Source organism: Phalacrocorax carbo, chromosome 6 (assembly GCF_963921805.1).
Source record: "Phalacrocorax carbo chromosome 6, bPhaCar2.1, whole genome shotgun sequence".
In the NCBI taxonomy this organism is placed as follows: Eukaryota; Metazoa; Chordata; class Aves; order Suliformes; family Phalacrocoracidae; genus Phalacrocorax; species Phalacrocorax carbo.
This window is the reverse complement of record NC_087518.1, coordinates 18,830,166-18,842,020: the sequence shown is the minus strand read 5'-3', so window position 1 is coordinate 18,842,020 and position 11,855 is coordinate 18,830,166. Positions and strand designations below refer to the sequence as shown.

Here is an 11,855-nt window from a genome sequence, read left to right as displayed (position 1 = left end):
TTTTTTAAACAAAAATGGCACTCTACACTCTCCCATTCTTAGTGTTTTTCAGAACTGTGGGGTATGTACTGTTCTATAGTACTTGTTACAACCTGACACTACTGAGAGCTTCTTCTACTAAAGTATTTCTAACCTTGTGTAAGAGTCCAGCTGTATGTCTTTTAGGCTATGGCAACAGCTTAACTAGACTTGATTTGATATGTTCCTTTTTACGAAAATACTTGAGTGAGATGTGAGCTTCAGATGTTAATCCCCCCAACACCTGCCTTCCCAGTTGACTTCACTGAAACTCCAGCCAAAATTGAGAGCCTTCAGGCTCTCTGCAGATCTTGGTGTACTCATGGCAGTATACAAAGTAGTAAGAAAAAAACCAAAACACTAAGCCAAGAAGTATCTCCCAGTGGAACTGCATTTAACAAAATTTAACAAAGTTACAGCATGAAAAACTACATTTTTAGCTTTTAGCATGTCTCTTTGGCTTTCTGTCTGCTGGCTTCTTTTCTTCTGTTCCTGACTCTTGGACTGGTAGCCACTTCAGAGGGTTGCGGCGGTACATAGGCCACGGAGGGAGTGTTAGCTTGGAGGAGAGGAACGGAGTCAGAAAATGTAAATCAAGGTGCTAGGTAAGTGTTTTGTACAGCTTGTTAGGAAAAGCTCATTCCCTAACTATTGTACCAATTAGTCTCAAGAAAGTTCATGCAATTCCATACTATAAAGATTATATATAGTCTACATTGTGTACTGCATAGTCATGCTTAAGCAAGCATGGCTTAAGGAGCCCAGCGCATTGCAAGGACGACAACAGCCACCACCCTGAAGAAAGAAAGGATACCCTGGGCTGCCAAGGTACTGCCAGCATCCCAGCCCCACTAACACATCTGTGAAACCCACCCTCCCATTACCTGGCATCATAGATAGTAACCGTAGCAAGACCAATTCCGGGGACAAGTAAATCAAGGAGGAAGCAGATGGATGATGATGCCACAAAATTACAGCACTTCTTCAAAACAGTACTATGTGTGTGTTAAGTAGTGACTAGTCAAATCATGTTGTATCTGAACACATGAAAGGTATAAGAACATGTGTAAAACCACACTCCCTGTGCCCCAGTTGGAATGGAACACCTCCTGTGTGTGAATAAGGAATTACTCTTGTAATTCTATAATTGGCATCTTAGCCTCTCCCCTCAGTCGGCATGGGCCAGCTGCAAAATCTGTGTGACAAGCTACTATTCCACAGAAAGCCTTACTGTCCTTTCTGTTAACAGTGCTAGCAGCTTGACTTAAAAGTAACATTGAATTGAAACAAAAAACTAATTCAATGTTGTGTAGCAGTATTAAATCGCAGTGTTCTCTAAAAATCTTACTAGCATTTGAGAAAAAGCACTTACTGGCTTGTAAAGCACCTTCTACAGATCAAACAATGTATTTACCATCTGAATTACACAGCAAACATTTGTCTGTGCTGACAGCCCCTTAATTTAATGATTATTTCAGGTTAAATATGCATGTATTTTCTGGTTTGGAGAGAAAATATTCTTACCAAACACGATAAAGCAAAGCCAGCCATAACTATGTAGACAGTCCACCCAAACTGTTCAGTGATGTATCCATAGATAAAACCAATTATCTGCAAAAAAAATTTAACATAAAAAGTCAAACTTCAAACAAAGAAAAACATTTCTCATGCCATGATTAAGTTGGGGGCAAGGGGGAGAAGATAAGTAGAAAAATACAGTTTTTGAAAAGCACAGCTCTTACATCTTTCTAACCTTGTCTTCAAAACCGTAGGCCAATAATGGAAGTAAAAGTTTGAAAGAAGAAAAGTCTTAACCCATGACAGCCCCTCTGATTTTGTGTAAAGCTTTTGGTGACCCAGTTAAGCCAAACAATCAGGAAAAAAGCCCTTGTTTTTAAGATCAGAAAACAAAATAAAGTCCTGTATGTTATCACCCATAGTTCTAGTATACTTACAGCAGAGACAAGAATGATTCCTTGAAAAATCTGTTCTGCTAATTTTTGGCCCTTGTAGTCCTGTGGAAAGATATTTGTCTGTTACCCAAAACACAAACCTACCAGTTAAACTTTTCCAGGTTAGTGCCTAGAGTCAGCCGGTCCACAGGTTCTCAGCTTTTTTGTTCAACTTTAAAACCAGACTGGAGTTACTTTTCTTACAGTGTCTGGATTTCAACTGTGAAATAATTAACCTCTTAATTCACTTAACACCTCTCCTGCAACCTTGACCACATAATCTGAAAATAAAAGCAAGCACTGCCTGTTCAGGATAGGTAATGCAAGTTCACAATACCATTATAGTTAGCTTAATCTCACTGTGTAAAAGCCGTAACATCTCAAACGAGAGTACAGACTTCAGAGGATACGACACGTACAGCACCTGTGTTTACATGGCTTTAGAAAACGTGGCTCTCGATTAAAACGCTTTGCCTTCTGGCTGTATATAGCACAGGCGGAAAGGCATAGAGAGGTTTCTGCGGCACAGCAGTGCGTTACCTTCATTTTCCAGCACACTAAAGCTCGCTTTTCAGACTAGAAAACCGAAAGTACACGGAGCGCAGCCCCAGGAGCGGCTCCTCACGGGCAGGAGGAGGGGGAACGCCCCAGCCCGCACGCAGCCATGCCGCCGGCAGCGGCAAGGGGAGGAGGGCCGGGGCTGCCGGGGCGGCTGCCCTACCATCTCCGTGGGGATGGAGCGGAAGATGTTCAGCATGGCGGCGGCACGCGGCGCCTCGCAGTCCTCGTCCTGCTCGTCCTCCTTGTCCTCGCCGCCCCGGGAAGGGGAAGGGGAGGGGGCCCGGCTCGGCGGGACCCACCGCCCACCGCGCCTTCGCAGCACCGGAAGGCGGCTGCTGAGCTGGCCGGAAACACGCCCCTTTCGCTCCGCCCCGTCCTCCGTCGGCCCGAGGTAGCAGCCTGCTACCTCAGCCGCCGCGTCCGCCCCGACATCGCCGCTGCCACCGCGTCTGCTCCGGGCCTCGGCCTGGCCCTCGGCCGACCCTGCCCCCTCCTCGCCCTGCGCCGCCATCGGTAACGGGCCGGCCAGACGCTGTCTCCACGGCAACGGCGGCTTCCAGCCTCAGGACCCCCGACTGAGTGGCCTTCAGCCAGCAGGTGCGAGGCTCCGGCGGCGCCGCCTGCCTGGAATCGACGCTGATTTGACAGTCTGTGGGCGGACCTTCCCGCCTGAGGCTCAAGCTCTACTCGCCAAGACCTTGGTAGCTCCCGCAGCCCCGCTAGTGTAGCAGGGCAGGCGCGGCGCGGCCTTCGCTCCTCGCGGCCATCAGGCACCGCGGTGGCCACCTGCAGCCTTTCGGGGCGGTGCGCTGCCGCGGTGGCAGTTGGCGGCGGCGGTGGCCGGTGGGCGGGGCGGGGGGGTCTTGGTGGGGGAGAGCTGGGCTGGGCCCAGCTGGCCTCGGAGCGGGGCTCCCGCGAGCCCCCTGGGCCGTGCTTTCCGCGGGGGAGGAGCTGGGTGGGAGGCCCGCCGAGGCGGCGGCGCGAGGGACGGCCGTGCTGGGCTTCGTGTTTGCACTGACAATAATTTCTGAAAAAGCCAACCTGTAAATGCTTTTAGCACGGGCTGTTGTGGTGTCTTTTATACGTGTCGTTGTCGTGTATATACAACTACGGGGCAGTTGTACGTATGCGCGTGCACCCGCAGCGTCGCTGCCGCAGGGCGCGAGGAGCGTTGCAGCATGCTTCATTTTAAAGAGACGTTGCGTTGTACTCCTGTAAACTAAGGCTACGTGCCCTGACCGACCTCAGAGTGCTGTAGACGTGGCACGTGGCATTTGTTTGTTGTACTTTTAAACGTGTCTTCCTCACGGGAGAAAGAAGATGGTTATGTCTGACACGTGTAAAAGTCACAACACAGTTTGTGGTACCTCAGTTTGGAAATTTCGCAAGTGTTTTAACATAGAACTGTCTCTGTTTCTTGAATTTTGCATGTTGTTAGGGTGCGAGTGCTTCTGTGTGTTACTTGAGAGCTACTTCATGCTCCAGGATGTGTAGTTCTTGTTCTGATCTCATGGTCACTGGTACCGGTAAATAATGAATATGTGTGTTTGAAATGCGTGCCAGAATTGCATCATTGCTTTGAGTGTGTGTTTTCGTCCCCTTCAATAACGCGATGGCAATACCTTCGTTTATGCTTCTGTGATCTTTTTTGTGTGTTGACACTTCAGCTGATATTCTGTTATATTTTATGTAGAGAATTTCATGGTTTTGGAGTGCTGTTTGTTAAAATCTTACAAATGCTGTGTCCTGCCAAAGTCTTGCAGTTAGCTAAGTATGGAAAGAAATATATAATAATTTGCCTTATTGCTGGGATGCTTCCAGTTCAGGTAGATAAATATTGGTTCAACAGTAAAAATCAAAACCATACATAATCTTCCATGTTCTTTCCAGATCACTTTTGATTGGCAGAAGGAGTTTGGGTTTGGCTTTTTTTTTTTCTGTCAGTGAGCTAAGTGGGAAGATCTCTATGTCTCCCTTTTCATCTCTGAGTTCTTCTTTAGATATGTCATTGTACCACCACTCCTGGTGGTGCTGTGCGATGCGTTGTGTAGGCATGCACTGGAAGTAGGAAGTGACTGCTGTATTTTTTCTCTTGCAGGTTTGCAGGAAGCTTATGCTAATAAATAAAATACCAAGAGAAAAATGACATTAAGGAAAGGTATGCCTATATGTGTGTGTCTAATTTTTTAAAACTGTCTTTTGTACTTTTCTGAGTTTCCCAGTCTCTCTCTGGTTGTATTGATCAACTTTTTTCTTTTAATTTTTCAGTGAACATTTCCATCCTTATAGTGGCTGTTGTCATATTTTTACTAGTTCTTCATCATAACTTCCTAGGCCTCAGTGACTTCTTGAAACGGGAATTGTCAGGTATGTTGGGTTGTTTTTTTGTTTGCTTGTTGGTTTGTTTGGTTTTTTTAAGATTGGTGGGAAAGCACATCCTCTGGCCAGACAGAAGCCACCATGTTGCTGAAATAATGTGTATGACAATGATAAATCATTTGCATAAGATATAATTTTTGTACTATCTTATGAGTTGATCTTTTCCTATTCTCATACCCAAGAAACTTCAGCTTGGTGGGCTTGTCTGTTCTTGCTGTACTCTGACTTTTCTTGGTCAGAAAGCCAGGCAAGATAGAGTAAGGGTTTCTTCTGGCTTTAAAAGTCATTAAGATATGATTCAGTTTACTTAGCAAAGTCTCTTCATTTTTGGGAGTTCATTTTTAAGAACTGTACATGGTCCCACAGAGCCTCTTTGTGTCCCCATTAACTGCCAAGTCCCAGTTTGCCACTCCTGGGAGCTGTTGCTCCTGACTAGCAGCTGTGCAGGTGCTTCCCAACAAGCAGTTGGTCTGACAGGCCTTAACCAGCAATCAGTTGAAGTTAAAGCTGTTGAGCTCTGTCATCAGAAAAAGGCAAACTGAAGCAGAAGCCCAGCTTTGTGAACAGCAGAACATTGCCTACAAACTGCCGAGTCCCTGTTTGCTATGTTCCTCAAATTACCTAAAATTATCTAGTGTGTAACAGTCTGGATTGTCTGAAACATACCAGTGTTGTTATAAAAAGTGCAGGTAGTGGACAATTTGCCGGCTTTTACAGGTGATGTGGACTAGTAATAAATTTCAATGCTGATCTCCCATTTTCCTATCTGCACCATATGAGTATAAATTCTTGTGGTTTCAGCTTAGATGATGTAGTGTGATCTGTGTTCCCTGGCATAAACATGGGCTGTACTTAATGCCTTGATCTTCAGCGGGAAAAACATTTGCAACAGTGACTTAATTTAGAATTTCTGTTTTTTTCATTGGTACCTATCTAAGAGGAAAAGAAAGTATGAATAGAAAAAGAGGGGAAGGGTGATGTGGAGAAGACTAGAAGGTGGTTGGGCTAAATGAGAGGGGGAAGTCGCTGAGATTATAGATGTGGCATACGGGACCAAAGGTAAGCGTGGCCCTACTGTAGTTTAAGTCTCATTTTAGTACCCTGTTTTGCTGTGTGTGAATATGTATGGTTAAATGTGTGTAGTTTGTCTGTAGGTGTGGTGTTTTCCTGTTCATTAACATCTCAGATTCTCAAGAGCCGGAGCTATATTATAAGTGTTTGATACTGGCACACTGTAATGCACGCCTCAGATGAGACATCCAACTGCTTGCATAGTAGAAGTAATTGAAGGTGTTGGGAATTTTAGGATAGTAATAACCTCTGTGTTTCATCTGCATAAAACAAGTATATGATGCCATTTGTACTCCACAGATTCAAATCCATTAGGACTTCAGCCTATAGATTTCATACCTGCAGTTCCCCAGAGGCTGGCAGATGAAAGAACTGACAAGGAGATTTCTGTGGTCATTGCAGCATCAGATGAGAGGCTTGGGGGTGCAGTTGCAGCCATGAACAGTATTTACCGTCACACCAGATCCAACGTGGTTTTCCATATTGTTACTTTGAATGATACTGTGGATCACTTGAGGTAATGATCTTTTCATTAGATTCCCACAATACTGTAAAACTTAGGTATCTCTGAGAAGAGGAAGAGCTGGCTTTCCCTGGAACTGCACTCCTCTAAATTGTTTGCAGTCCTATCTGCTGCTGCTTATTGCAGCTTTTTGAAAAGGCTGCTGTGGGGAGTCCTACAGTCATTCCTTCTGGTAACGTTTAATGTCATTAATGTAATTCCTTCCGGTAATGTTTAATTAATGTCTTAATGGTAAAGAGCCATCTTTTCAGTAGGGTTATACCCAACCAGTGGGGCTGGAGTTTGTTGGCAGAGGGGTTGTAAAAGTTACTTCCTACTTTTCATCTAAGCAATTCAAATGTTGGCTGTGAAGTTTGGCCATTTTTCTAGATTGTCCTTTGATCCTTTTATTTTTACCCACATCTGTTCACACTGATATTTTTTTGTGAAGGACCTGTGATAACAGGACCATATACTTCTAATAAAATAAGAAGCAACCTCATACCTTTCATGTGTCACCACTGCGCAGAATGCTGATAGTGGGCATGCCCCTGCAGTCATACAGGACACCGCCAACATTAGACATGGATTACATTCTGTATGTATGTTTGCTGGATAGGGAAGCGAGTGGCCAGATCAAGATCTATGTCACTGTCAGTTGGATCTCTTGCTTTTCATTTGATTTTGCCTCATTTAACAAAATCTGTGGCTTTCTCCTGATTGCAGGCTGTGGCTAAGTAACACTGCCCTGAAAAATCTGAGATACCGAATTTTGGATTTTGACCCTCGTGTCTTAGAAGGGAAAGTACAAGTGGATCCTCAAAAGGCAGACACCTTAAAACCAGTGAGGATGATGTTGATTACTTTTTGCAATTATTAGTAATAATATATTTTGATACTGGCTTTTGACCCACAAGTAGAGATCACACCCAAATCTATTAGCATAGAAGCAATCTTTTATAATCAAATTCCTAAATTTCAGTAAGAATAAATTTCCAGATAGTGAGAGATGGATTTGAATATCTACATACGCATGCCTAGTATAATTTTTTGCTGCTTGCTACAATGAAGAACAGCAGCTTGCATGTCACACATGCCAACACCTCAGAGATATGACAGATGTATGTGGAAAAATAAGAAATTCTAATGTAGACTAGTTTAAAAGTTAGTTTATCAATGCACAAATTCTTGGGAAATCAGGAATTGATGGAACATATTTATCTGAAATAACTTCTAGGATATTGCTGCCTATTTTACTTCCTTAATAGAAGTTGTCTTAGACATTAGTGCCATAGAAAAGTACCAGGAGTATCAGTCAATTTCACATTTATTTGGACAATTTTTCATTTAATTCTTCACTTCTCTTGCTTTCTTGTTTTCACAGTTAACCTTTGCAAGATTCTACTTGCCCAGTTTGGTACCTCATGCAGAGAAGGCCATCTACGTGGATGATGATATAATAGTGCAAGGTATGGGACCTCTTCTTAGCCTTTTGCCACTGGCCTTATGCTGAGTCAGTGTGCCATCTCTTACAGTAATAAAAAACTTCAAGGAAAGATGTAGAAACTGTAAATATGAATGAGTTGGATTAAACTGTGTGGCTTTATGTGCTGTAGCAATGGACTGAACAAAAAGTCACTCAGCACTTAATCAGGATTGCTTTTAACTGTGCTTACTTCCATTTCTCAGATGATATTCTTGAACTTTACAACACTCCATTGAAACCTGGACATGCAGCTGCATTTTCAGATGATTGTGACTCAACCACTAACAAAGTTGCTGTCCGTGGAGCAGGCAATCAGGTTAATTTTGTTCTGATCAGTGGTAACAATACTATAGATCCCAGGCTTTGAAAACAGGCACTGGGTTTTAATGTTCTTGCAGGTTGGCTTTCAAATGTGGTGAACCTAAAGGTGTGATTGTCCCTACCCAAATCAGTTTGCTCTGATGTTTGTGTTAAAAATGACACCTTGCAGTTTCTGTTTAGGCACACTTTGAATTTTTGTTGTGCTTTACAATGAGAGCAAATCCCAGTGGGGAACATCAGAGGGAGATAAAAAGTACTTTTTCTGGGAGTGGTACTGTATGAATAATATGCTATTATTAAGAACATGCAGCATTCCTTAAAATACGTAGTTTATGTAATCATGTTTTTAAAATGTTAGACCTCTCAAGCTTTCTTTCCCTTGTGCTAAAGGAAGGGATATTTGCTTTAAAAACTTCAAGTCATTATGCTTGTCTGTTGGGAGCTGTGCAATATTTTTCTTTAAATAGTTATTTGACCATATTTTAAGCTAATTTCTACTCTTTTTTTTTCCCCCAGTATAATTACATTGGTTTTCTAGATTACAAAAAAGAAACCATCCGAAAGCTTGCCATGAAAGCCAACACCTGCTCTTTCAATCCAGGAGTTTTTGTTGCCAATTTGACAGAATGGAAATTGCAGAACATCACTAAGCAATTGGAGAAGTGGATGGCACTTAATGTAGTGTAAGTACCCCCAAGCTGGGGGCGACAGCCAGTCAGGGACTGGGTTATGGTCATAGCATTTAACTGTTAAATGAAGGACTATGTATGTATCTGTGGATTCCTGTCATGCTGCTGCAAATGAAAAATCAACTGATTTAGGGCCACCCAAACATCCTTTTCCAACTTACATTTATCTTCTCTTCCAGAGAGGAAATTTACAGTAGGACTCTGGCTGGCAGCATCACAACACCTCCACTGCTAATTGTATTTTACAAGCAGCATTCCAGTATTGATCCCATGTGGAATGTCCGGCATCTCGGTATGTATGAAACATTTGTGACACTGCTCCCCCAGTGTGTTTTTCCGGGACTGTGGCTGTACACCTAGTTAATGATGCAGCAAATGGATCTTTTCTTCGCATTTTATACCTTATTCTTTAAGGGACACTGCTTTGCAATACCATGTTGGGGCTTGTAGGCCTGATCCTTCATGTTCTTTTTTGAACTGCTAGGGTGATAGTTATTGAATTGACTTATCTCAAATTACTTCTCATTTTCCTTTTCTTTTTCCACATATATATTGTATCTGAAGTGGTCCTAGGTGTTTCCTCTGAGATTGTTGAGTGGAACAGACATTCGTATCTGTTCTGCTACTGGTAAAACCCCAACGCTGGGAGAGCTTTTTTAGGTTTGTTTCCAATGAATGATACATAGGCTGCTGAATACATCTCAGTATTAAGGGGGTTTTAAAGACTTGGAAGTTAAGGCAGTACACTAAAATAGATACTGAGACAAATCAAAGGGGCATTCAGTCATACCTGATTTTGTTTTTCACTTTGCCCTGATTTCACCTCCTTTCTCCAGAAATGGCAAGGTTTCCTTTGTTAAAATCCTTTGTTTTAAAGTTAAAATATTGCATGTTGGTGTTTCTGCTGCCTTTATTTCAGGTACTAATGCTTCTTTTTCAATAAAAGGGTCTAGTGCTGGGAAAAGGTACTCTCCTCAGTTTGTGAAAGCTGCCAAGCTGCTCCACTGGAACGGACATTTCAAACCATGGGGAAGAACAGCTTCATATGCTGAAGTCTGGGAGAAGTGGTATGTCCCTGACCCTACAGGAAAGTTCAGCCTGATCCGCAGACATCCAGAAGCCTATGAAGCAAAGTAGCAAACTCAATTTTAATAACTGATGGCATTTTCTCAGGAAACTTCTGGAGCCAAGCAGAACTTTTTCTTAGCCAACTTATATTACAGAGCAGTCCTTGAATATGTGCTTCACCCTGTGCTCCAGAAGGCAAGTGCAGTTTTGAAAGGCACAGGTCCAACGGAGACTCACTTCACTTCTGTGACAGAAGATGCTGTTCCAGCAGCACCATAGAAAGCAAGGGAGGATCTCCACAAACTAGCACTTCTCTTAGCTCATTTCTGTCTGTTGCGCATTCCGCTGCTTACTACAGGTCATACAGAGGAGGATCATTTTGTCAGCTACAGAAAGAAACAGTTTCTGAGAACAAGATACAGCTTCAGCTGGTGCTTGCACCATGCAAATCTTGCACAGCAGTGTACTGTAATTAAGAGCTTCTTGGGTTTTCTTTTTCTTATCCTGTGAAATAGTTTCATCAACCCTTTTGTGCATCTACCAACCATCTACTAAATCTACCAACCATTTCTGTATGTCTTTCTTGCAGAATTCTGCAAAACTGAATCTTTTTTTTGAAGATGAATTTTTCAATTATTTCACTATGCAAAGTGGTTTTAACTGCCAGTGAACACTAAAACATGTTTTGTAAAGTGGTGGAAAAAACTTTGTTCAAAAATAAAAGCTAATTTTACCTGAGGTTTGAGTCAACATGTTAAATGTCAATAGGATTCTAGCCTTGATCTAGGAAGTGTTTCCTTTTTGTTTAAATACAGTAGCAAGTGATTGAAACTAAAGTCAATTTATCTCATCTCTGCAAAAGCACTCTCATTCTAAAATTGTGGAAAATGTGTATTTTGGGGATCAGGCTCTGTGAAATGCAGATTAGTTTTGTTATTGTTAAGCTCCTCAGAGTTCTCTCAAGCGAGCATAGCTCTACTATATTTTCCCACTGCACCTTTCCCAGTCTGGCCCTTTAAACTCATCAGGCAAGATTCCTGTACCTGTCTGCAGCCAGCCGCCCATTGCCCTTTCTATAGTTTTTTTTTTTTATATAGTTGTAGTGTGAAGCGTGAGTAGTGGTTATTCTTAGCTGATCTATCCCAGCAGTTATTGTGCCAGCTATTCTATTTAATACAAGATTGAGCTCAAGTCGTCACTTTTATTCAGTAATACTGATTGTGAACAGTCCTTACTATTTTAGACTGAAGGCTTTGTGTTAATGCAGGAGCAGGCTCCATGTTGCATGGCCTAAGATACATGTGTATGAATATGGTTTTAGTACTGCTTCATAATCTAAAAGGATTTCCAACTGCTTGACTCATTGCAGTCACTGCCTACAGTTTCTGTCATGGATGCTGATCTCTGTGGTTTATTACCTATTGTTTCTTTTCAACAGTTCTGCTATTGGCTGAGGGCATTAACATGTCCTTATTGCACAGGGCAATGTTTTGCTTTACAGTTAACCAGTTGTTGCGAAGTATAATAGGTGGCAACAGGAAATGTGTCTTTTGTTCAAGAGCACAGTAAGAACAAGCAGCTTGTTCTCCAGTGAAGGCAGATTACTTAATATCATAATCTGTTACCTTTTCCAGTGAAACTTCTGAGTATCTAAAGCAGTGCTTAGATAAAATACCTTATGTCTAGCTGAAATAAGTAGCATTTTCTAGCAAGCCTTTACATACAGAAGTTCAAGTTTTGCATAAGTATACTGAGAACTTACTGACCTAACTCAGATTTTATGAAGGAAGGATGAAAACTTACCCTGA

At 42.4% G+C, this 11,855-nt stretch overlaps 2 protein-coding genes across 3 annotated transcripts; one reads left to right on the top strand and one right to left on the bottom strand.

Moving 5' to 3' along the window:
• Positions 1-391: 391 nt before the first annotated feature.
• SPCS1 (signal peptidase complex subunit 1) lies at positions 392-2,876 on the bottom strand. Its single transcript, XM_009504431.2, has 4 exons — positions 2,692-2,876; positions 1,974-2,033; positions 1,543-1,629; positions 392-577 (listed from the first exon to the last, which is right to left on the bottom strand). The coding sequence occupies exons 1-4, from the start codon at positions 2,725-2,727 to the stop codon at positions 455-457; spliced, it is 306 nt and encodes a 101-aa protein (XP_009502726.1). The 5' UTR covers positions 2,728-2,876; the 3' UTR covers positions 392-454.
• Positions 2,877-2,898: 22 nt separating this feature from the next.
• On the top strand, positions 2,899-10,785 carry GLT8D1 (glycosyltransferase 8 domain containing 1). 2 transcript variants are annotated; one of them, XM_064454030.1, is made up of 10 exons: positions 2,899-3,128; positions 4,630-4,689; positions 4,800-4,898; positions 6,282-6,498; positions 7,210-7,327; positions 7,868-7,952; positions 8,173-8,285; positions 8,807-8,973; positions 9,159-9,271; positions 9,926-10,785. In XM_064454030.1, the coding sequence occupies exons 2-10, from the start codon at positions 4,674-4,676 to the stop codon at positions 10,114-10,116; spliced, it is 1,119 nt and encodes a 372-aa protein (XP_064310100.1). In that variant the 5' UTR covers positions 2,899-3,128; positions 4,630-4,673; the 3' UTR covers positions 10,117-10,785. The 2 variants fall into 2 exon arrangements, with proteins under 2 accessions (XP_064310100.1, XP_064310101.1); XM_064454031.1 differs by having other exon boundaries at positions 2,899-3,232.
• The last annotated feature ends 1,070 nt before the right edge of the window (positions 10,786-11,855 follow it).